The sequence below is a fragment of the Oncorhynchus clarkii genome, chromosome 2, assembly GCF_045791955.1.
Source record: "Oncorhynchus clarkii lewisi isolate Uvic-CL-2024 chromosome 2, UVic_Ocla_1.0, whole genome shotgun sequence".
Taxonomy (NCBI): domain Eukaryota; kingdom Metazoa; phylum Chordata; class Actinopteri; order Salmoniformes; family Salmonidae; genus Oncorhynchus; species Oncorhynchus clarkii.
Window position 1 is genome coordinate 74,363,619 of NC_092148.1, and position 22,009 is coordinate 74,385,627.

Genomic DNA, 22,009 nt, shown 5'->3' on the forward strand with positions numbered 1-22,009 from the left:
GGTGCCGAAATTGTCATCTAGTTGACCACATGCAGGTAGGCTATTGCTTCAAATATATTACGATTGGATGACTTTGGGATTTTCAGTAAGAAAGAATTTGATACATGCCTTCAATTGCATTAGCGTACTTTATTCCAATATTTTCACCATTCAGTGATATTTAATCCCACAGTAATTCAGTTGTGGTTAAGAAAACAGTGCATGCTTAGTGGTGGGCTATGCGAAGAGATGGGAGAAGTGACATGCCTCTAAGTTTTTAGAACTGGAAGGAGGACGGTGCTGCCTAGCAACCATCAAGAGTTTAAAAGCGTAGTGCGTGCCAATGCCACCTTCAGCATTAGTTTCACACTAAGCTGTAGGCAGATGTTTACCGAAATGATTACTAGGTTGTTAGGCGGGGGGAAAAAATCTGCTTTGATACCGACAATACCTTTCAGATTTAAGGTATGGTAAAGTCGGAGAAACAGCTCAGTATTAAAGGTTGGTGCAGTTCAGATATTACCTAGCAGGGATATTCTACTCTTACCCTACGAGGTCCGGAGCCTGCTGGTTCTGTTCTACCTGATAATTAATTGGTGTCTGAGGTCTAAAATCAGTCCCTGATTAGAAAGGAACAATACATTTAAAAAAAGTGGGACTGGCTTCGAGGTCTAGAGTTGAGTTTGAAGGACCTAAAACATCCTTTAACAGTTCTGATAAAAGCGAAAGATAAAGTAGAAAACCTTGAAGCGTGGCCTCTCATCCTCTAAAGCCTTGGTTGGTGTATTGAGCTCCTCACACATTTTAATTACCTCCGCTCTGCTGAGGGCTTGGGTTCCCTGGAGAGCATTGCTCTCCAACTCGCTGTCCCACATGACAACACACACATCCCGTATAGGAAACACACATGGCTAATTTGTCACTTAAGTAACGCACAGTTAACTGTCTCACTCAGAGGTAACACACACAAGCACATGTCATGCACACACCTCAGTAAACCTCACTGATTACATTGCTATTTAATCTAAAAGTCTGTCAGAGCTCAAACACAGCCCAAGACACACTGAGTTGGCTGGATGGACAAATAAGACTGCAGGCCTTGTAGCTCAATTTGAGGCTCAGTTGGTAGGCTCAGTTGGTATCCTTGCAACGCAAGGATAGTGAGCTAAATTTCCAGGACCACCCATATGTAAAAATGCATGCACCCATAACTAAGTCGTTTTGAATAAAAGCGTCTGCTAAATTGCACATCAACTCAGCAAAAAAAGAAACGTCCTCTCACTGTCAACTGAATTTATTTCCAGCAAACTTAACATCCCTGAACAATAGGGGGGTCAAAATCAAAAGTAACAGTCAGTATCTGGTGTGGCCACCAGCTGCATTAAGTACTGCAGTGCAACTCCTCCTCATGGACTGCAACAGATTTGCCAGTTCTTGCAGTGAGATGTTACCCCACTCTTCCACCGAGGCACCTGCAAGCTCCGGGACATTTCTCGGGGGGAGTGGCCCTAGCCATCACCCTCCGATCCAACAGGTCCCAGATGTGCTCAATGGGATTGAGATCCAAGCTCTTCACTGACCATGGTAGAACACTGACATTCCTGTATTGCAGGAAATCACGCACACAAAACAAGCAGTATGGCTGGTGGCATTGTCATGCTGGAGGGTCATGTAAGGGTGAGCCTGTAGGAAGAGTACCACATAAAGGAGTAGGATGTCTTCCCTGTAACGCAGAGCGTTGAGACTGGCAGCAATGACAACAAGCTCAGTACGATGATGCTGTGACACACCGCCCCAGACCATGACGGACCCTACACCTCCAATCAATCCTGCTCCAGAGTACAGGCCTAGGTGTAATGCCCATTCCTTCGATGATAAATGCGAATCCGACCCCGAATCACCCCTGGAGAGACAAAATCGCGACTCATCAGTGAAGAGCACTTTTTGCCAGTCCTGTCTGGTCCAACGACGGTGGGTTTGTGCCCATAAGCAGCATTGTTGCCGGTGATGTCTGGTGAGGACCTGCCTTACAACAGACCTACAAACCCTCGGTCCAACCTCTCTCAGCTTATTGCGGACAGTCTGAGCACTGATGGAGGGATTGTGAGTTCCTGGTGTAACTTGGGCAGTTGTTGCCATCCTGTACCTGCCCCGCAGGTGTGATGTTCGGATGTACCGATCCTGTTCAGGTGTTGTTACACGTGGTCTGCCACTGCGAGGACGATCAGCTGTCCATCCTGTCTCCCCGCAGCCCTGTCTTAGGCGTCTCACAGTATGTACATTGTAATTTACTGCCCTGGCCACATCTGCAGTCCTCATGCCTTTTTTTGTGGTGTTTTTCAGAGTCAGTAGAAAGGCCTTTTTAGTGTCCTAAGTTTTCATAACTGTGACCTTAACCCCACTGCGCACGGAACCCGCTAGCAGGCTGAAATTCCACAACATACAGTGATCGCTACATAAATAGTCATATTAAACATTCATGAAAATACAAGTGTCTCACATGTATCGAAAGCCTAGAATCTTGCTAATCCAACTGCATTGTCAGATTTAAAAAAGGATTTACTGCGAAAGAATACGATGTATTGTAATATAATAAAGACAGTAGATCTAGCTGGTCTGTCATAATATAATAGAGACAGTAGATCTAGCAGGTCATAATAATATATTCAACCTTATGTTCCCTGTACTCTCTCTCATATATATATATATGTTTATTATACCTGTTGATACAGGGCTCATATGTGAAACTATTCTAACTGAACATTTTCTTTCACAGTGACACTGACTCCGAATGGGAGTCTTATCCGGTGTCCTGTGTGAATTTAAGTATGCTCTCTCTAATTCTCTCTTTCTCTCTCTCGGAGGACCTGAGCCCTAGAACCATGCATCAGGACTACCTGGCATGATGACTCCTTGCTGTCCCCAGTCCACCTGGCCTTGCCGCTGTTCCAGTTTCAACTGTTCTGCCTACGGCTATGGAACCCTAAACTGTTCATTTTTACTCTTGAGGCGCTGTCCTGTTGCACCCTCTACAACCACTGTGATCTCTACCCGGCACAGCCAGAAGAGGACTGGCCACCCCTCATAGCCTGGTTCCTCTCTAGGTTTCTTCCTAGGTTTTTGCCTTTCTAGGGAGTTTTTCCTAGCCACCGTGCTTCTACACCTGCATTGCTTGCTGTTTGGGGTTTTAGGCTGGGGCTATATAAATAGATTTGATAGAGGACTGAGGGTCTTCCAAATATTTTAAGTGTGTAAATAGTTACCCATGTTATTTACAAAATATGTATTATTATTATTATTATATATTTTTTTCATATTTTTAATCAATAATTATATTTTTTCCCATTTTTTTTCCTCCATTTTTTTTGGGGGGGGGGGGGGGGGTGTGTGTTAGAATAGAATTTTGGTATTTTGTATATTATTTGTTTCAAAATGTATACCTTCACCAATTTGGCCACGTGGGTACATTTGGGCTACTTGTGTGGGACACCTGGACTGACTTCATGATAAATGTCATGTAGCACACTCATTTTGGAACTTTGCACAAGTACTGTTGCCCTCTTATATTTTATTTTTCACTGAAATCGTCCTATTTTAAAGATACAAAAATAAAAAACATATGTTTTCTTTCATTGTTTTATCTAAACCAGATGTATTGTGTTATATTCTCCTACATTCAATTCACATTTACACAAACTTCAGAGTGTTGTCTTTCAAATGGTACCAAGAATATGCATATCCTTGGTTCTGTGCCTGAGCTACAGGCTGTTAGATTTGGGTATGTCTTCAGGAGGAAATTGCACAAAGTAGGGGGGAGCTCTAATTGCCTACCGTCTAAGCTGTTAGTGTCTTAACGACCGTTCCACAGGTGCATGTTCATTAATTGAACAAGCATGGGAAACTGTGTATAGCCTATATTGCTCTGACATGCACTGTCAACTGTGGGACCTCATATATATATATATATATATATATATATATATATAGGTCCCACAGTTGACAGTACATGTCAGAGCAAAAACCAAGCCATGAGATCTGAAGGAATTGTCCATAGAGCACAGAGACAGGATTGTGTCCAGGCATAGTTTTGGGAAAGGGTACCAAAAAACTTCAGCAGCACTGAAGGTCCCCAAGAACACAGTGGCCTCCATCATTCTTAAATGGAAGAGGTTTGGAACCACCAAGATTCTTCCTAAAGCTGGCTGCCCCGTCAAACTGCCCAATCGGGGGAGAAAGGCCTTGGTCAGGGAGGTAACCAAGAACCCGATGGTCACTCTGACAGAGCTCCAGAGATCCTCTGTGGAGATGGGAGAACAACAACCTCCCAAGCAATCCAACAATCAGACTTTGATTGTAGAGTGGCCAGACGGAAGCCACCCCTCGGTAAAATGCACATGACAGCCCGCTTGAAGTTTGCCAAAAAGCACCTAAAGGACTCACAGATCATGAGAAACAAGATTATCTGGGTCTGATGAAACCAAGATTGGCCTGAATGCCAAGTGTCACATCTGGAGGAAACCTGGCACCATCCCTACGGTAAAGCACGGTGGCAGCATCATCATGTTGTGGGAATGTTTTTCAGCGGCAAGGACTGGCAGAATTTTGATAACACCCTAACTCTAAAACACTTTGGCACAGTAGGCATCAAATCACTTGTCAATAATGTTGCAGAAAATGTTTGAAAGGTCTATCATTTTCACCGAAAACAATCAAAGGTTAACATAGGCCCTAGGATGCTTTCAATTGCCCAAAGTATAGACATCTAAAAATAAAATACAAGTGATATTGCACTCCAAAGGGATAAGTTGAACTAACATGTAGGTTAATGAAATAATCAAAATAAGCCCAAGTTGATACGTATTTTGGCATTTCATGTGAATTAGACCACATGCGAAATCGTTGTCAAAATACTGTTGCATATAGGCCTAGATTACTGCAAAGAAAGTCTGTCTATTGTGCAGGAACCAGACTCACTGCCTACTTAATATGTCGACTAGATGGAACTCATAACTAAAAAGAAGATTCATGCATAGCTTTTATTTTTACTCATACGAGTAAAATGTCTATTCTCAGTACTTATGACCAATTTTCTATACTTGAGCCACTTTGTGGATACAGCACCTGATACTGCAATTAAGCCCTGGCCTAGAACATGCCCGATATGCAGAGAACCCAATAGCTGGGAAAAGCTGCTTTAATGTCAGAGACCCTACTGGCTAATTGGGGCAGCTTCACAGCAGTCAGGTAAGTTTGGTTCACCCAATCTTAGAGCTACAGTGACTTCAGAAACTTTTCCACATTTTATTGTGTTACAAAATTAATTTAAAATGGAATACATTCAATATTTGTGTCACTGACTTACACACAATACCCCATAGTCAAAATTGAATTATGTTTTTAGAATTTTTGACAAATAAAAAATTTAAAGCTGAAATGTCTTGTTAATAAGTATTAAATCCATCTTATGGCAAGCCTTAAGTTCAGGAGTAAACATTTTCTTAACAAGTCACAAGTTGTATGGACTCAATGAGTGCAATAGTGTTTAACATATCTTTTTTAAAAGCAGATGGAATTAAAAACATACTTTATTGGCTGTGATAGGAGAAAACGGTTATGCCACAATACTAACCTAATTGACAGAGTGAAAAGGAAGCCTGTAGAGAATATAAATATTCCAAAACATGCATCCTGTTTGCAACAAGGCACTGAAGTAATACTGCAAAAAATGTAGCAAAGCAATTAACACTGTTTTCAGGAAAAAAAAGTTGTTTGGGGCAAATCCAATAAATTACTGAGTACCATTCTCCATCATGTTATGGGTATGCTTGAAATCATGAAGGACTGGGGAGTTTCTCAGGATAAAAAAAATAAACATAATGGAGCTTAGCACAGGCAAAATCCTAGAGGAAAACCTGGTTCATTCTGATTTCCAGACTCCGGGAGATTAATTCCCCTTTCAGCAGAACAATAACCTAAAACCAGTGGTGTAAAGTACTTACGTACAAATACTTTATAATACTACTTAAGTAGTTTGTGGTATTTATATTTTTGCCAACTTTTACTTTACAACATTCCTAAAGAATATACTGTATTCCATACATTTTCCCTGACACCCAAAAGTACTCGTTACGTTTTGACATGAAAATGATCCAATTAACACGCTTATCAACACAACATCCCTGGTCATCCCTATGCCTCTGACCTGGCGGACTCACTAAACACAAATGGTTAGTTTGTTGGTGTGTGCCCCTGGTTATCCGTCTTTTTTTTTTTTTTTTAAATACATGGAAAATGTGGCGTCTGGTTTGCATAATAAGGAATTTTAAATGGTTTATACTTAAGTACATTTTAGCACTTCCATTTACTTTTGATTCTTAAGTATATTTAAAACCAAATACATTTAGACTTTTACTCCAGTAGTATTTTACTGGGTGACTTTCACTTGACTCATTTTCCATTAAGGTATCTTTTACTTATGTATGACAATGGAGTACTTTTTCCCAAACACTGCCTAAAACAAGGCCAAATCTACACTGAAGTTGCTTACCAAGTAGACAGAGAATGTTCCTAAGTGGAAGAGTTACAGATTTGACTTAAATCTACAGCAAGACTGTAGATATGATTGTCTAACAATGATCAACAACCAATTTCACAGAGCTTGAATAATTTTGAAAATAAAAACAATGGGCAAATGTTGTACAATCCAGGTGTGGAAAGCTCTTGGAGACTTACCCAGAAAGACTCATCTGTAATCGCTGCCGATGGTGCTTCTACAAAGTATTGACTCGGGTGTGGGTACTTACAGTATGTAAATTAGATATTTCTGTATTTCATTTTCAATAAAACTCCAATACATTTCTAAAAACATGTATTCAATTTGTCATTGTGTGTAGATGGGTGAGAAAATATAAATTTGGAATTCAGGCTGTAACAACAAAATGTGGAATAAGTCAAAGGGTATGAATACTTTCTGAAGGCACTGTAGGCGAGTTCAGTTCATCCCCAAGCCTTAGAGCCAGGTAAGTTTAATTAATAATGCCTAGGTCTTCCAGCAGCAGTCAGGTGAGTGGTTCATCATGCCCCAGTTGCGTTTGTTCAGCCCGCTGTTGACCTCACTGATGGTAATGTGAACCAGCCTGTGCATGTTGCCAAGCAACCGCCAACCACCAACTGGAGAGACAGGACTACCAAATGGGTGAGGGAGGTGACTAACACAATATACTCAAAGATATAAATGACGTTCATGGGTAAAAAATAAACTTACATATTTTTCTAATTGATATAGAATATTATAACATCCCTGAAAGGCAATAATAGGAAATGATCAACGTAATATGCTTGTGTCTCTGGTTGTATTTATTATACTGAACAAAAATAAAACTCAATGTGAAGTGTCATGTTTTTGTTTTATTTCACTAATTGGTAGTTAGTCTTGTCTCATCGCTGCAACTCCCCTACGGACTCGGGAGAGGCAAAGGTCGAGAGCCTTTGCTCGTCCTCCAAAACACGACCCTGCAAGCCGCACGGCTTCTTGACACGCTGCTCGCTTAACCTGGGAGCCAGCCGCACCAATGTGTGGGAGGAACCACTGTCCAACTGACGACCGACGTCAGCTTGCAGGCGCCACAAGACACTAGAGCACGAGTCCAGGAAATCCAGGACAGCCAAACCCTCCCCTAACGACGCTGGGACAACTGTGCACCGACTCATGGGACTCCCGGTCACGGCCGGCTGTGACACAGTCTGGGATTGAACCGGAGGCTGTAGTGACACCTCAGCACAGCCTTAGACCACTGCACCACTTAATGAGCTGAAATAAAAAGATCCAATGAGCACAAAAAGCTTATTTCTCAAATTTTGTGCACAAATTGATTTACATCCGTTAGTGAACATTTTTCCAAGGCCAAGATAATACATCCACCTGGCAGGTGTGGAATATCAAGACGCTGTTTAAACAGCATGACCATTACACAGGTACACCTTGTACTGGGGACAAAAGGCCACAAAAAAATGTGCAGTTGTGTCACATAACAAGTCACGTGCAATTTGCATGCCGACAGCAGGAATGTCCACAAGAGCTGTTGACAGAGAATGGAATGTTAATTTCTCTACCAAATGTTAATTTCTCTTATATGTCTAACCGGCTTCACAAACACAGACGACCGTGTAACCACGCCAGCCCAGGACATCCACATCCAGTTTCTTCACATGCGGGATCGTTTGAGACCAATCACTCAGACAGAAATACTCCTCAGTTTCATCAGCTATCTGTAATAAAGCCCTTTTGTGGGTAAAGACACACTGATTGGCTGGGCCCGGCTCCCCAGTGGGTGGGCCTAGGCCCGACAATGGCTGTGCCCCTGCCCAGTCATGTGAAATCCACAGATTAGGACCTCATTTATTTATTTAAATTGACTGATATGAATTGTAAACCCAGTAAAACCGTTGAAATTGTTGCGCTTATATTTTTGTTCAGTATATTTACTTTTCTTTGGTCTTTGTGATATTTGTATATTGTTCTGTACAATGTTCGTGTGATGCAATAAAAATACTTATGGCCATCCAAAGTTTAGCCTAAATCACAAGTTTAGGGAAGAAAGACTGGGGTAGACATTTCCTACAGAGGCTTTGGGTAGCACTTTTTGCAACAGATGTGTGTAATGTAGCTCGTCATGGCCCTCAAAGGCAAGCATGCCAGGTACACTGGCCCCCTTCCAATTTGCCTAACACTGCAACAGATCCACGGAAGACGCCATTGCCATCGCTATTCACACGACCGTAGCACATCTGGACAAAAGGAACACCTGTGAGAATGCTGACTACAGTTCAGCATTCAACAGTAGTGATGCACCGATATGACATTTTTCGCCGATTTTGATATCCAATATTTCCCTCTTTATGGAACAAAAGGAACATTTGCTGTCTAACTGCGAGTCTCGTCAGTGAACACCTCCGAAGATCAAAGGTAAACGGTTAATTTGATTGCTTTTCGTGACCAAGCTTCCTGCTGCTAGCTGGACATAATGCTATGCTAGGCTATCGATAAACTTACACAAACGCTTGTCTTGCTTTGGCTGTAAAGCATAATTTCAAAATCTGAGATGACAGGGTGATTAACAAAAGGCTAAGCTGTGTTTCACTATATTTCACTTGTGATTTAATGAATATGAATATTTTCTAGTTTTTATATTTTTTGACCGTTGCGCTATGCTAATTAGTGTAGTTGATGACAATTCTCCCGGATCCAGGATGGGTAGTTCTAAACATAGTCCAAACCTATTTCTTTCACTTACTTGCTGTGCTGTTTTGTTGTTCATTTGTTTAATTCTCAACCAGGATTTCTATGGAACACCGTTTGGGTCTTTGAGTGTCATATAACACTATTTGACATGTCATATAACACTATTTGACATGTCATAAGCTTGTTGACCAATGAGGACCTGAATATGACTGCACGTCACAATTTAACACGTTCATACATTTTTTACGTAGTTATTACACCATCACTCGTATTCCATATGTCACAACGATTCATCGATACCAGTATGCTATGATGCTGGTAAAGTTGTCTTGTGCACCTACAGTGCTGGTCATAAAAAAAGCTAGCTAGCTCATGGACGCAGACAATGTTCCCCAAAAACATTGCAAAACGACAATCTAGGTGTCACCTAAAATAATCCTCATTTATAAGACAGTCCTTATTTGATTATGTGAAGCTAGCCACAATAAGGATTAGCCACAATAGCGGACTTTGCGGTTAGCCTTCAAAATAAAATTCTACTATTTGTATTCATTTGCATCACTGTCAATGGCATACTTTTATTTTGAATGCAAACCGCAAATTCCACTATTCTGCCTAATCCTTATTGTGGCTAGCTTCACAACACATAACCCGGTCGAGCCTGACTAGCCAGATAAAGTTAGCTTTGGGCAACAGGGTTAAGTAGCTGGCTAACTATTTATTTTCATAAACTGAAGTTCAATTTCAAAAGGCGAACAACAAGTGGCCACCTAGCTAATGCTTACACACAAGGATTCCTAAATCATTGCTAAGAATAATGAAAATGACTGCAGTTTCTACTGGTCATTGTTTTCAGGCTGGTTGTATTGGAGCTAGCTAGGTACCAAGCTAAAGCTAGCTACCCCAGAAGTTGCGGTCAAACAAATTGCGTTATTACCAACACGGTATTGTAAACATATCGTTCGTGGCTGGTGTTTGCAGACTTTTGTACAGCTTTGACAGTGCTACTGTATCTTTTTTGACACGCAAAGACCCAAACGGCATTCTATAGTATAGAAGTGACGATATTACTGTGCAACTCCGGTAGGTCAACATCTGAAAAATAGCGTGGTAGTGTGTACCGGTGCTCGACCAGTCGGCTAAAACCAATATCACCCACGACAGAGAACTGCTGATTGTCAAGGGCAATGAATTCTATTATCTTGGCTTTAATGGATTTTGCATTCAAGTCGTCTCGCTGAATTTCTCTTGCTCTTTCTAAATGACTGCTCGACTTGTTGACTGCTCGATCCACACAGCAGACATTGTGGGCTAGGTTAGGAATGCTGTGTTGCACAACATTTTACGTGGCGTTATTACGTCATGTACATTATATAGGTATGCACGGTAGCTTTGACATCAGTTTTTAACATCGGTGTTAAACTAGATAATCGGACCAATACCGAGGTTGCCATTTTCAGCCAATATCGACCAATTCCGATATGTTCACCGATATATTGTGCATCCCTATTCAACACTATTGTCCCCTCCAAGATCGACACCTAGATCAGAGCCCTGGGTCTGGACACCAGCCTCTGGATCCTCGACTTCCTGACGGGCAGACCGCAGGCTGTGAGGATTGGCAAAGCTGATTGTTGATTTCAGGAAGCAGAAGAGGTTACATTCACCAATCTACGTCAATGGGACTGTAGTAGAGACTCACACGTTCCACATCACCGAGGACTTATCATGGACCAACACCACCACCACCACCACTCTTGTCAAGAAGACAACAGCGTCTGTACTTCCTAAGGTGGCTGAAGAAGTTTGGCATACAGCCCCAGGTCCTCTCCAAATACTACAGCTGCACCATTGAGAGCGGGCCTGACCGGCTTGATCACGGCCTGGTACGGGACTTGCTCCATCCACAACCGCAAGGCCCTCCAGTGGTTGGTGAAGATAGCCCGTGCGTCCACCCATCCAGAACATCTATTCAAAACAGTGCCTGAGGAAGGCACGCAGCATCATCAAGGAACCCCCACACCCCGTGCAAATGGTTTAAGAAATATTTGACAGACAAGACACAGTGTGTGCTTTCTGATGGTGTCAAGTCCAATTTCCTCTACTATGAAAGGTGTACTTGCAGGGGTCAATTTTAAAACCTGTTCTCTTCACCATTTTCATAAATATTGGTCTATGTATTATATCCTGTAATATTCATCTGTATGCAGAAGATAAGCTTATGTATGCCATTGCACCAAATGTTTGTTGACCAAGCTGTTAGAGCTGCAATCTGATTGTTACATACAGAAACCTTGTTGATTTAAAACTTGTACTTAATGCGGGCAAAACTAAATAGATGTTCTCTAATTCACAGAAGTACAGTGCCTTGCGAAAGTATTCGGCCCCCTTGAACTTTGCGAACTTTTGCCACATTTCAGGCTTCAAACAAAGATATAAAACTGTATTTTTTTTGTGAAGAATCAAACAACAAGTGGGACACAATCATGAAGTGGAACGACATTTACTGAATATTTCAAACTTTTTTAACAAATCAAAAACGGAAAAATTGGGCGTGCAAAATCATTCAGCCCCCTTAAGTTAATACTTTGTAGCGCCACCTTTTGCTGCGATTACAGCTGTAAGCCGCTTGGGGTATGTCTCTATCAGTTTTGCACATCGAGAGACTGAAATTTTTTCCCCATTCCTCCTAGCAAAACAGCTCGAGCTCCGTGAGGTTGGATGGAGAGCATTTGTGAACAGCAGTTTTCAGTTCTTTCCACAGATTCTCGATTGGATTCAGGTCTGGACTTTGACTTGGCCATTCTAACACCTGGATATGTTTATTTTTGAACCATTCCATTGTAGATTTTTCTTTATGTTTTGGATCATTGTCTTGTTGGAAGACAAATCTCCGTCCCAGTCTCAGGTCTTTTGCAGACTCCATCAGGTTTTCTTCCAGAATGGTCCTGTATTTGGCTCCATCCATCTTCCCATCAATTTTAACCATCTTCCCTGTCCCTGCTGAAGAAAAGCAGGCCCAAACCATGATGCTGCCACCACCATGTTTGACAGTGGGGATGGTGTGTTCAGCTGTGTTGCTTTTACGCCAAACATAACGTTTTGCATTGTTGCCAAAAAGTTCAATTTTGGTTTCATCTGACCAGAGCACCTTCTTCCACATGTTTGGTGTGTCTCCCAGGTGGCTTGTGGCAAACTTTAAACAACACTTTTTATGGATATCTTTAAGAAATGGCTTTCTTCTTGCCACTCTTCCATAAAGGCCAGATTTATGCAATATACGACTGATTGTTGTCCTATTGTTGTCCTCCCACCTCAGCTGTAGATCTCTGCAGTTCATCCAGAGTGATCATGGGCCTCTTGGCTGCATCTCTGATCAGTCTTCTCCTTGTATGAGCTGAAAGTTTAGAGGGACGGCCAGGTCTTGGTAGATTTGCAGTGGTCTGATACTCCTTCCATTTCAATATTATCGCTTGCACAGTGCTCCTTGGGATGTTTAAAGCTTGGGAAATCTTTTTGTATCCAAATCCGGCTTTAAACTTCTTCACAACAGTATCTCGGACCTGCCTGGTGTGTTCCTTGTTCTTCATGATGCTCTCTGCGCTTTTAACGGACCTCTGAGACTATCACAGTGCAGGTGCATTTATACGGAGACTTGATTACACACAGGTGGATTGTATTTATCATCATTAGTCATTTAGGTCAACATTGGATCATTCAGAGATCCTCACTGAACTTCTGGAAAGAGTTTGCTGCACTGAAAGTAAAGGGGCTGAATAATTTTGCACGCCCAATTTTTCAGTTTTTGATTTGTTAAAAAAGTTTGAAATATCCAATAAATGTCGTTCCACTTCATGATTGTGTCCCACTTGTTGTTGATTCTTCACAAAAAAATACAGTTTTATATCTTTATGTTTGAAGCCTGAAATGTGGCAAAAGGTCGCAAAGTTCAAGGGGGCCGAATACTTTCGCAAGGCACTGTATTTGTCAGATGGGCTACATATTCACTCATTGGATGGTTCTTTCATCGAGTGGGTTCCCGTCTATAAATATCTGGGTGTTTGGATTGATAAAGATCTAATGTTTAAAAATATATATATACTGATGCTAGTTAAGAAGCTAAAATTTAAAGTGGACTTAAGAAATAAAATGTTGCCTCTCCATGAACAGCAGGAAGCAGATTGTACAGTCAACGTTCCTGCCAGTTCTTGACTATGGCGACACCATTTACCAGAATGCAGCAGCCACTACTCTTAAACCTTTGGATGCCGTCTACCATAGCGCACTTCGCTTTATTACAGGTGACAGTTTTGCTACTCATCATTGCATCCTGTATCAGAGGGTCTGCTGGACCTCACTAAAATCCCATAGATCACCTCATTACTCCTTTCTCGTTTACAAAGATCTGATCCACAAGCTTCCAACATAGCTCACAGAACTCACAAAAATATGAGATACCAAACCCGTTCGAATGAGAGGTCCTGCTTGTCTCTACAGTTCGGTAGTTAACGCAGCACAGTTATGGAATACCTTATAAAACAAAATTACAACCTGAATTCCCTGGTGCTGATAGGGCAGTTTAAAACTCTTGTTGAATAAGTTCACTGAAGAGTGCAACGGTTTCAATTGATTTGTACAACTTGTTGTAATAACCTGATACAATGCATTTATAGCCATTTTGAAGTTATTTTTTGTTGTTGTATCGAATGAATTTTTTGGTCCTTAGGGTACCATTATAAAAATGAGACAGGTCTCAAATTGAGTTCCACTGAACATGTAAAAGTTACTAAAAATGATCTACAAGTGAGACTGCTGAACACTTGAATGACGACCTGCTCTGATTCTCCGCATCTTAGCACGTCACAACTGCTGCTACCAGACTCCTATTATACACTTGACCCCCACATCTCCAATACACATGTAAATATTGTTCTATAAAATGGTGCCTTCCTGTACTATACTTAAGCTAAAATGTTTATTATATTCTGCAATTTACTATGTTCGTATTCCTATTTTTTTTAAATTTACTATTCCTTATTGTTGCTGCATTGTCAATAAGGAACGTACAAGTAAGCATTCTTTTGATGATGTATACATGAACTTAGCAAAAATAGAAACGTCCTCTCACTGTCAACTGCATTTATTTTCAGCAAACTTAACATGTGTAAACATTTGTATGAACATATGATTTAACAACTGAGACAAAGTGAACAAGTTCCACAGACATGTGACTAACAGAAATTTAATGTGTCCCTGAACAAAGGGCGGGGGGTCAAAATCAAAAGTAACAGTCAGTATCTGGTGTGGCCACCAGCTGGATTAAGTACTGCAGTGCATCTCCTCCTCGTGGACTGCACCAGATTTGCCCGTTCTTGCTGTGAGATGTTACCCCACTCTTCCACCAAGGCACCTGCAAGTTCCACATTTCTGGGGGGGGGGGGGGGCATAGCCCTCACCCTCCAATCCAACAGGTCCCAGATGTGCTCAGTGGAATTGAGTTTGGGCTCGTCGCTGGCCATGGCAGAACACTGACATTCCAGTCTTGCAGGAAATCACGCACAGAACGAGCAGTATGGCTTGTGGGATCGTCATGCTGGAGGGACATGTGGTACCCTTCCTGCGGGCTCATCCTGACATGAGGGAGGAGGATGTCTTCCCTGTAACACACAGCGTTGAGATTGCCTCCAATGACAACAAGCGCAGTACGATGATGCTGTGACACACCGCCCCAGAACATGACGAACCCTCCACCTCCAAATCGATCCCGCTCCAGAGTACAGCCCTCGGTGTAAGGCTCATTCCTTCGACAATAAACGCAAATCTAACCATCACCCCTGGTGAGACAAAACCGCGACTCGTCAGTGAAGAGCACTTTTTGCCAGTCCTGTCTGGTCCAGCGACGGTGGATTTGTGCCCATAGGCGACGTTGTGGCCGGTGATGTAAGACAGGTCCTCACCAGACAACAGGCCTACAAGACCTCAGCCCAGCCTATTGCGGACAGTCTGAGCACTGATGGAGGGATTGTGCGTACCTGGTGTAACTCGGGCAGTTGTTGCTATCCTGTACCTGTCCCGCAGGTGTGATGTTCGGATGTACGGATCCTGTGCAGGTGTAACATGTGGTCTGCCACTGTGAGGACAATCAGCTGTCCGTCCTGTCTCCTAGTAGCCCTGTCTTAGGCGTCTCACAGTACGGACATTGCAATTTATTGCCCTGGCCACATCTGCGGTCCTCAAGCCTCCTTGCAGCAAGCCTAAGGTACGTTCACGCAGATGAGCAGGGACTCTGGGCATCTTTCTTTTGGTGTTTTTCAGCAGAGTCAGTAGAGAGGCCTCTTTAGTGTCCTAAGTTTTCATTACCATAACCTTAATTGCCTACCTTAATTGTCTGTAAGCTATTAGTGTCTTAACAACAGCTCCACAGGTGCATTAATTGTTTATGGTTCTTTGAACAAGCATAGAAAATAGAGTTTAAACCATTTACAATGAAGATCTGTGAAGTTATTTGGATTTTTACAAATGATCATTGAAAGACAGGGTCTGGAAAAAAGGGACAATTTATTTTTTTGCTGAGTTTATAACTAATAAAACTTTAACACTAGACTGAGTTGTCAATGGACATTCTCTGGGAAGCCAGGGTGTGGAGGTGGAGTCTTTGCATGTAAACACACCACACAGACAGCACTCCTGAGCCCTATACTACAAATCAGGTTTGAGGTGTTGGCAAAGTAACTTTGGTCAACTGATTTCAAAATGGGATAACCTGTACCACAAAAGTGGCTCACCTTTTATCCAGGTACATTTCTATAGCAATGAATCCTTCAGAACTAACCTGTTCCGAGGCAGGCTAATACAGGGCTAACTCCACTTATCCTGAATGAAGTGCCTGAGACACAAGTTGAGGACCAATGAAATCTGATACCCTCCCGGTCACAAAGATTGTGTTATCACCCCATTCATTTGAGAAAGACAACAGATATGTTATTAATTTAAATGTGTGAAAAAAATATTACTGTTAAAATACCTATCACATTACACATTTAGTTTGGAAGCAAATGCTGTCATTACTACGTTTTCACACGATTGCATTTAGAAATCTGAGAAAGCCAAACCAACAGTGGCAACCAAATATAGACATAATGGATGGCAGTTCCCATTCAAGTCAAGACTGGCAGCTATTGCTAGCGTACCCATGAGTTTAACAGTAAAAGTACTAGTGTTACAGGTTCCACAACCCTTTTATGGATTACGTCTATGGCCACAACACAACAAGCTGTTCCACAGATAGGAGTGATAGGAGTGGGGGGGAAAAGTGCTTGTGCATTGATAAGCACACCAAAGACTGCATTAACGATTACCTGAGTAAATTTTTTTTTTAAAGACACCACTTCTAAATGCCTATATCACACCATAGCCTGCTGAATTTGAAAGATACCCTTTCTTTCAGTTACAAGCCCCAAGCAATATCCACCGTTGTAGTACGGATGAAGCCTGACCTGGAATGTGAGGCGAACTGAAGCTGGCTATTAGGGTTGCAAAGGGTCAGAAACTCTCAGGTGAATTTCCGGAATTTTTCCATGGGAAGTTTAACCCGGGAATTTTGCTTAAATTCATCAAATAAAAGTTAGCTTATAACAGTGAACCTTTTTTGTGGGGGTACACAAGGCAATTCTAGGTTGTGGCATATTTTGGTTAAACTTCCCCAATTCAATGGAATTGCAACCCTCTGCATGCACAGTGCACTCTTACATCACATGTACAGCGGATTCTCAAGAGCTTGCACACTAATGAGATGCTATTGAGCACACACTACTAAACTCTGAGCCAAGGACTACATGCTTTCGGGTAAGTTTTGATTACAATACTTGGTGGGGTGAATATATTTTATATGACATACATTATTTTTTGTTAACTAGTAAATCGTAGCCTACAGCAAAGTGTAAATAATTTCTAACTTGTTAGTTTTTGCTACCATGTGGGCTTTTAGCTTGCTTGAGCCTGTTAACTGAGTGTTAATTGACCTGCTTCCATACATTTCTTACAAATTAGTTGTTTAATCTAACTGCTAAACTATTTATCTGTACATGGAATTGTATTTGTTGTTTTTTTACAGGAAAATGCCACGGACACTATCTGATGTGTGGAGACATTTCACTGCAGCTATTGTAGAAGGAAAATCTGTGTACATTTGCAAATACTGTGCCAAATCATGCAACAAAGATGCAAAATAATCTGGCCAAGTACATCAAGTGCCCTCAGCGCTCACAACAAGCAACCTCTGACAAAAGTCCCCTCTACTTCTATCAAAGTGAAAATGATGAATCAGACACCTTATCGATAGCAACAGCTCATGGTCCTCCCGGAATCAGAAGTTTGACTCGAGCTGTGTATGCAACTGGCTCACCTCTGATGCTCACAGGCAATGTGTATTGGAGGAGATTTCTGAATGTTCTTCGCCCAGCATACACCCCTTCAACCAGACATGCTTTATCCACTCATTTGCTGGATGCAGATTTCAACAGAGTACAAGTGAGGGTCAAGCAAATCATAGAGAAAGCAGACTGTATTGCAATCATCTCTGATGGGTGGTCGAATGTTCGTGGGCAAAGAATAATTATTGACATCTCCACCCCTCAACCAGTATTCTACAAGAGCACAGACACGGGACAACAGACACACCGGTCTTTACATTGCAGATGAGCTGAAGGCAGTCATCAATGACCTTGGACCACAGAAGGTATTTGCACTGGTGACTGACAATGCTTCGAACATGAAGGCTGCTTGGTCTTAAGAGGAATCCTACCCTCACATCACACCCATTGGCTGTGCTGCTAATGCATTGAATCTGCTCCTCAGGGACATCACGGCACTGAAAACAATGGATACACTCTACAAGAGAGCCCGGGAAATGGTTAAGTATGTGAAGGGTCATCAAGTTATAGCAGCAATATACCTCACCAAGCAAGGTGAGAAGAATAAGAGCACCACATTGAAGCTGCCCGGCAACACCATTTGGGGTGGCGTTGTCATCATGTTTGACAGTCTCCTGGAGGGGAAAGAGTCTCTCCAAGAACTGGCCATATCCCAGTCTGCTGATATGGACAGCCCAATCAAGAGGATCCTCCTGGATGATGTATTTTGGGAGAGTGGTAAGCAGCCTGAAACCTATAGCAGTAGCCATTGTACGGATTGAGGGAGACAATGCCATCCTGTCTGATGTTCAGACTCTGCTTGCAGATGTAAGGGAAGAAATCCGTATTACCCTGCCCACTTCACTGTTGCTCCAAGCAGAGGAAACTGCAGTTCTGGAATACATCAAAAAGAGTGAAGACTTCTGCCTGAAGCCCATACACGCCACAGCGTACATGTTGGACACCAACTATGCTGGTAAGAGCTTCCTGTCTGGAGCAGAGATCAACAAGGCCTATGGTGTCATCACTACCGTGTCTCGCCACCTTGGCCTAGATGAGGGCAAGGTTCTTGGCAGTCTGGTGAAATACACTTCCAAGCAAGGGCTTTGGGATGGAGATGTGCCAACATATCTCATCAGCCACCTGGTGGAAGGGACTTGTGGATCTGAGGTTCTTTCCCCTGTTGCCTCCATCATCCTCCAAATCCCACCAACAGCAGCCGCCTCAGAGCACAACTGGTCCTTGTTTGGGAACACACACACCAAAGCACGCAACAGGCTGACCAATACAATGGTTGAAAAATTGGGGGCCACCCGGGCAAATGTGAGGCTTTTTGAGCCTGACAACGAGCCATCCTCAACAGGGTTGAAAAGTGACAGTGAAGATGAGGCCTCAGAATCTGGTGTTCAAGAGGTGGACATTGAGGAGGAAAACATGGAAGCCTGAGAGGAAGACAACCAAAGCTTTAGTTTCTAGACTATCATTTTACAGATGTATGTTGAAAACATTTTTGGGAGATGCGATGGATCATTCAATATTCGTAACTAAATTGTTTATTTTTTATTTCTATTGGAAGGATTTAATCATTTGCAATTATGTCTACTTATAAGGTAAAATATTGATGTTTCTGTCTCCATATGGTATGGTAAATATATGCAATGCAAAAAACATGTACGTTTAAATTGTATTAATATTCATTTGCATATATTCCCATTAATTCCCACAGAATGTTTCCACCTCTGAATATTCCCCAAAATGTGCAACCCTACTGGCTATCTTTAAAATAAATAAAACATTTAATATTTTAATAGTACACACAAAACATACATCTATTCGAGAAGCAAACTGAGAAACATAATAAATGATAAAGCCTGACCATCACACAAATAACGTGTGTAGTTGACTGACAAACAGACACATTATTATGCTGTGGGAATCTTAGAACTATTATTACAGCAAAAAGGAGGGTGGAAGAAGCCATGTCCATTTTCAGCAAGAGTTTAATGATTCATACTTTTATCTACTACGATTTGTCATATGGCTCATACTAGTAGCCATCTATGTTACTGTATATGCAATTCCAAGTTAGCTAGCTATATGACTACTTAACCATTGGATGAATTCATTGCAGTTTTGTAGCCAGATTAGCTTGCCAGATACACTACATGACCAAAAGTATGTGGACACTTGCTCGTCTAACATCTAATTTCAAAACTTTGGCCTAACCCAGATCCGTCCGTCGGACTGCCGGATGGTGAAGCATGATTCATCACGCCAGAGAACACGTTTCCACTGCTCCAGAGTCCAATGGCAGCAAGCTTTACACCACTCCAGTCAATGCTTGGCATTGCGTATGGTGATCTTAGGCTTGTGTGCACTGCTCGGCCATGGAAACCCATTTCATGAAGCTTCCGCCGATCAGCTCTTGTGGTGACAATTTGGAACTCTCTAGTGAGTGTTGCAACCAAGAACAGACAATTTTTACACGCTAAGTGCTCCAGCAGTTGGCGGTCCCGTTCTGCGAGCTTGTGTGGCCTACCACTTTGCGGCAGAGCAGCTGCTGCTCCTAGACATTTCCACTTCACAATAACAGCACGTACAATTGACAGGGGCAGCTCTAGCAGGGCAGACATTTGACAAACTGACTTGTTGGAAAGGTGGCATCTTATGACGGTGCCACATTGAAAGTCATTGAGCTCTTCAGTAAGACCATCCACCCCCAATGTTTGTCTATGGAGAATGCATGGCTGTGTGCTCGATTTTATACACCTGTCAGCTACAGGTGTGGCTGAAATAGCCAAATCCACTAATTTGAAGGGCTGTCCACATACTTTTGTATATATAGTGTAGCTATGAATCATTATTTTTCAAGCTATTTGAGTGCACACACAGCTGAAAATTTGAGAGCCCTTTGTTCAATAAATCAGTGTCAATCAGAAAAACCTGGCTGTAGTAGCTCAAACGGCTTCGCTAAGGCAGTGCAAATCAAGACAGGATACTTTGGTTTACTAGCTAGGTATTGTAAACCACCTAGTTAATCTGATCATTGAGATTAACGTTAGTTAGCCGTGACACCCGAGTCACCTAGACGGATTAGCTAGGCGTTTAAACTCAATTCCACCATTTACAATAGAGTTGAGCAGCAACTCGTGTAGGCGGACTGGAGCGCATACGTCACATAAAATATATGTTTTTATTAAAAAACTACTGATTTCATCGCCCAAAGAATTTTCCGCAATTAAACACGACATTGTTGTGTGTACTTGCGGGATGTTCTTTAGGTGCTGAAATGAGTACAATAGTATATGATAAAACAATTTTATGTGACGTCAGAGCTCTAGTCCGCTCACACTAATCCCCGCTCAACTCCATTGTATATCGTTGAGTTTAGTCGGCTAGGGATTAGCTAGCCAATAAGGCTAGGGATAGTTACCTAGCAAGCTTAGTTAGTTCATTGCCAGTAGGACTAACTCAACAGGACTAGCTAAATAGCTAACGTTAGCTAGAAATTTGAATGTGTTCATTTTTATTCCATTCATAAAAAGTTGCCAATATTGGCACTATCAAACTCTTGTACACCACCTGTATAAAAATAGTTAACATTAGCTGGGTATATAGCTAGCTAGTTAACCAAGGTTAGTGAACTAGCTAATTTTTCATTCACCCATTCGTTCAACACTCCGTCTTGGTCTCACCGAGCAGAAGCAGCTTAACCTCCCGTGCTGCTTTTTCCCCGTCGTCCCGTAAATTTCTGTCGATCATTTTACTGCGCTCCTGCGCCTGTTTATCATCCGTGCTCAGAGTACACCCCATCTTCAAGCCGATTCCCAAAACGTAACAGTTAAAAAGACCAAATATACACAATGCAATAACATGCACAAGCTAAAGCAAGGAGGGTGTCTCCCTCTGCGATTCAAACACGCCCTTGCCTCGCACCCAGTCTAGCCAAATCAATTGTTTCTCAGCCTCACTTCTAAAATTACTTTCCTTCAAAAAAGCTTTTCGTTGTGGTTTCTATTTATCTTATATAACGATTTAAAAGTACTCAGATGATCATTTCACAATTTAAAAAGAGCAACGGTTAAGCAGCGTTTTTTTTTGCCTGTTTGAGCTGTTGATCAATGGACTGTTTCCCGTTGTTCACGTACCCGATGTCTGCGCATGCGTGATAGCGCGCAGCCCTTTGCTCAAAATTGTATTTTCTGTCGGCACAGTGGCAGCTGGCCCAAAGATTTGACTATATACCCTACAAACAGTGTAGATACAGTATCTGGATGAGGGTCCATTTCCCTGTTCAATGGCACTTTAATAGTCATTGATTTAACATCATCAATGTTAAATTCTAATTTAGAAAATGCTAATAATTCACAATATAGTT

The 22,009-nt window shown here is 41.9% G+C and overlaps 1 protein-coding gene across 1 annotated transcript in view; it reads right to left on the bottom strand.

The window, feature by feature from the left end:
- The window catches only part of LOC139373596 (guanine nucleotide-binding protein G(i) subunit alpha-1), a 61,758-nt gene extending 39,970 nt beyond the window's left edge, over positions 1-21,788 (bottom strand). The window contains exon 1 of the mRNA XM_071114280.1: positions 21,327-21,788. Coding sequence (XP_070970381.1) covers positions 21,327-21,444 — 118 coding nt within the window. The 5' untranslated portion in view covers positions 21,445-21,788. The remainder of the gene's footprint in view (positions 1-21,326) is intronic.
- Positions 21,789-22,009: the final 221 nt, after the last annotated feature.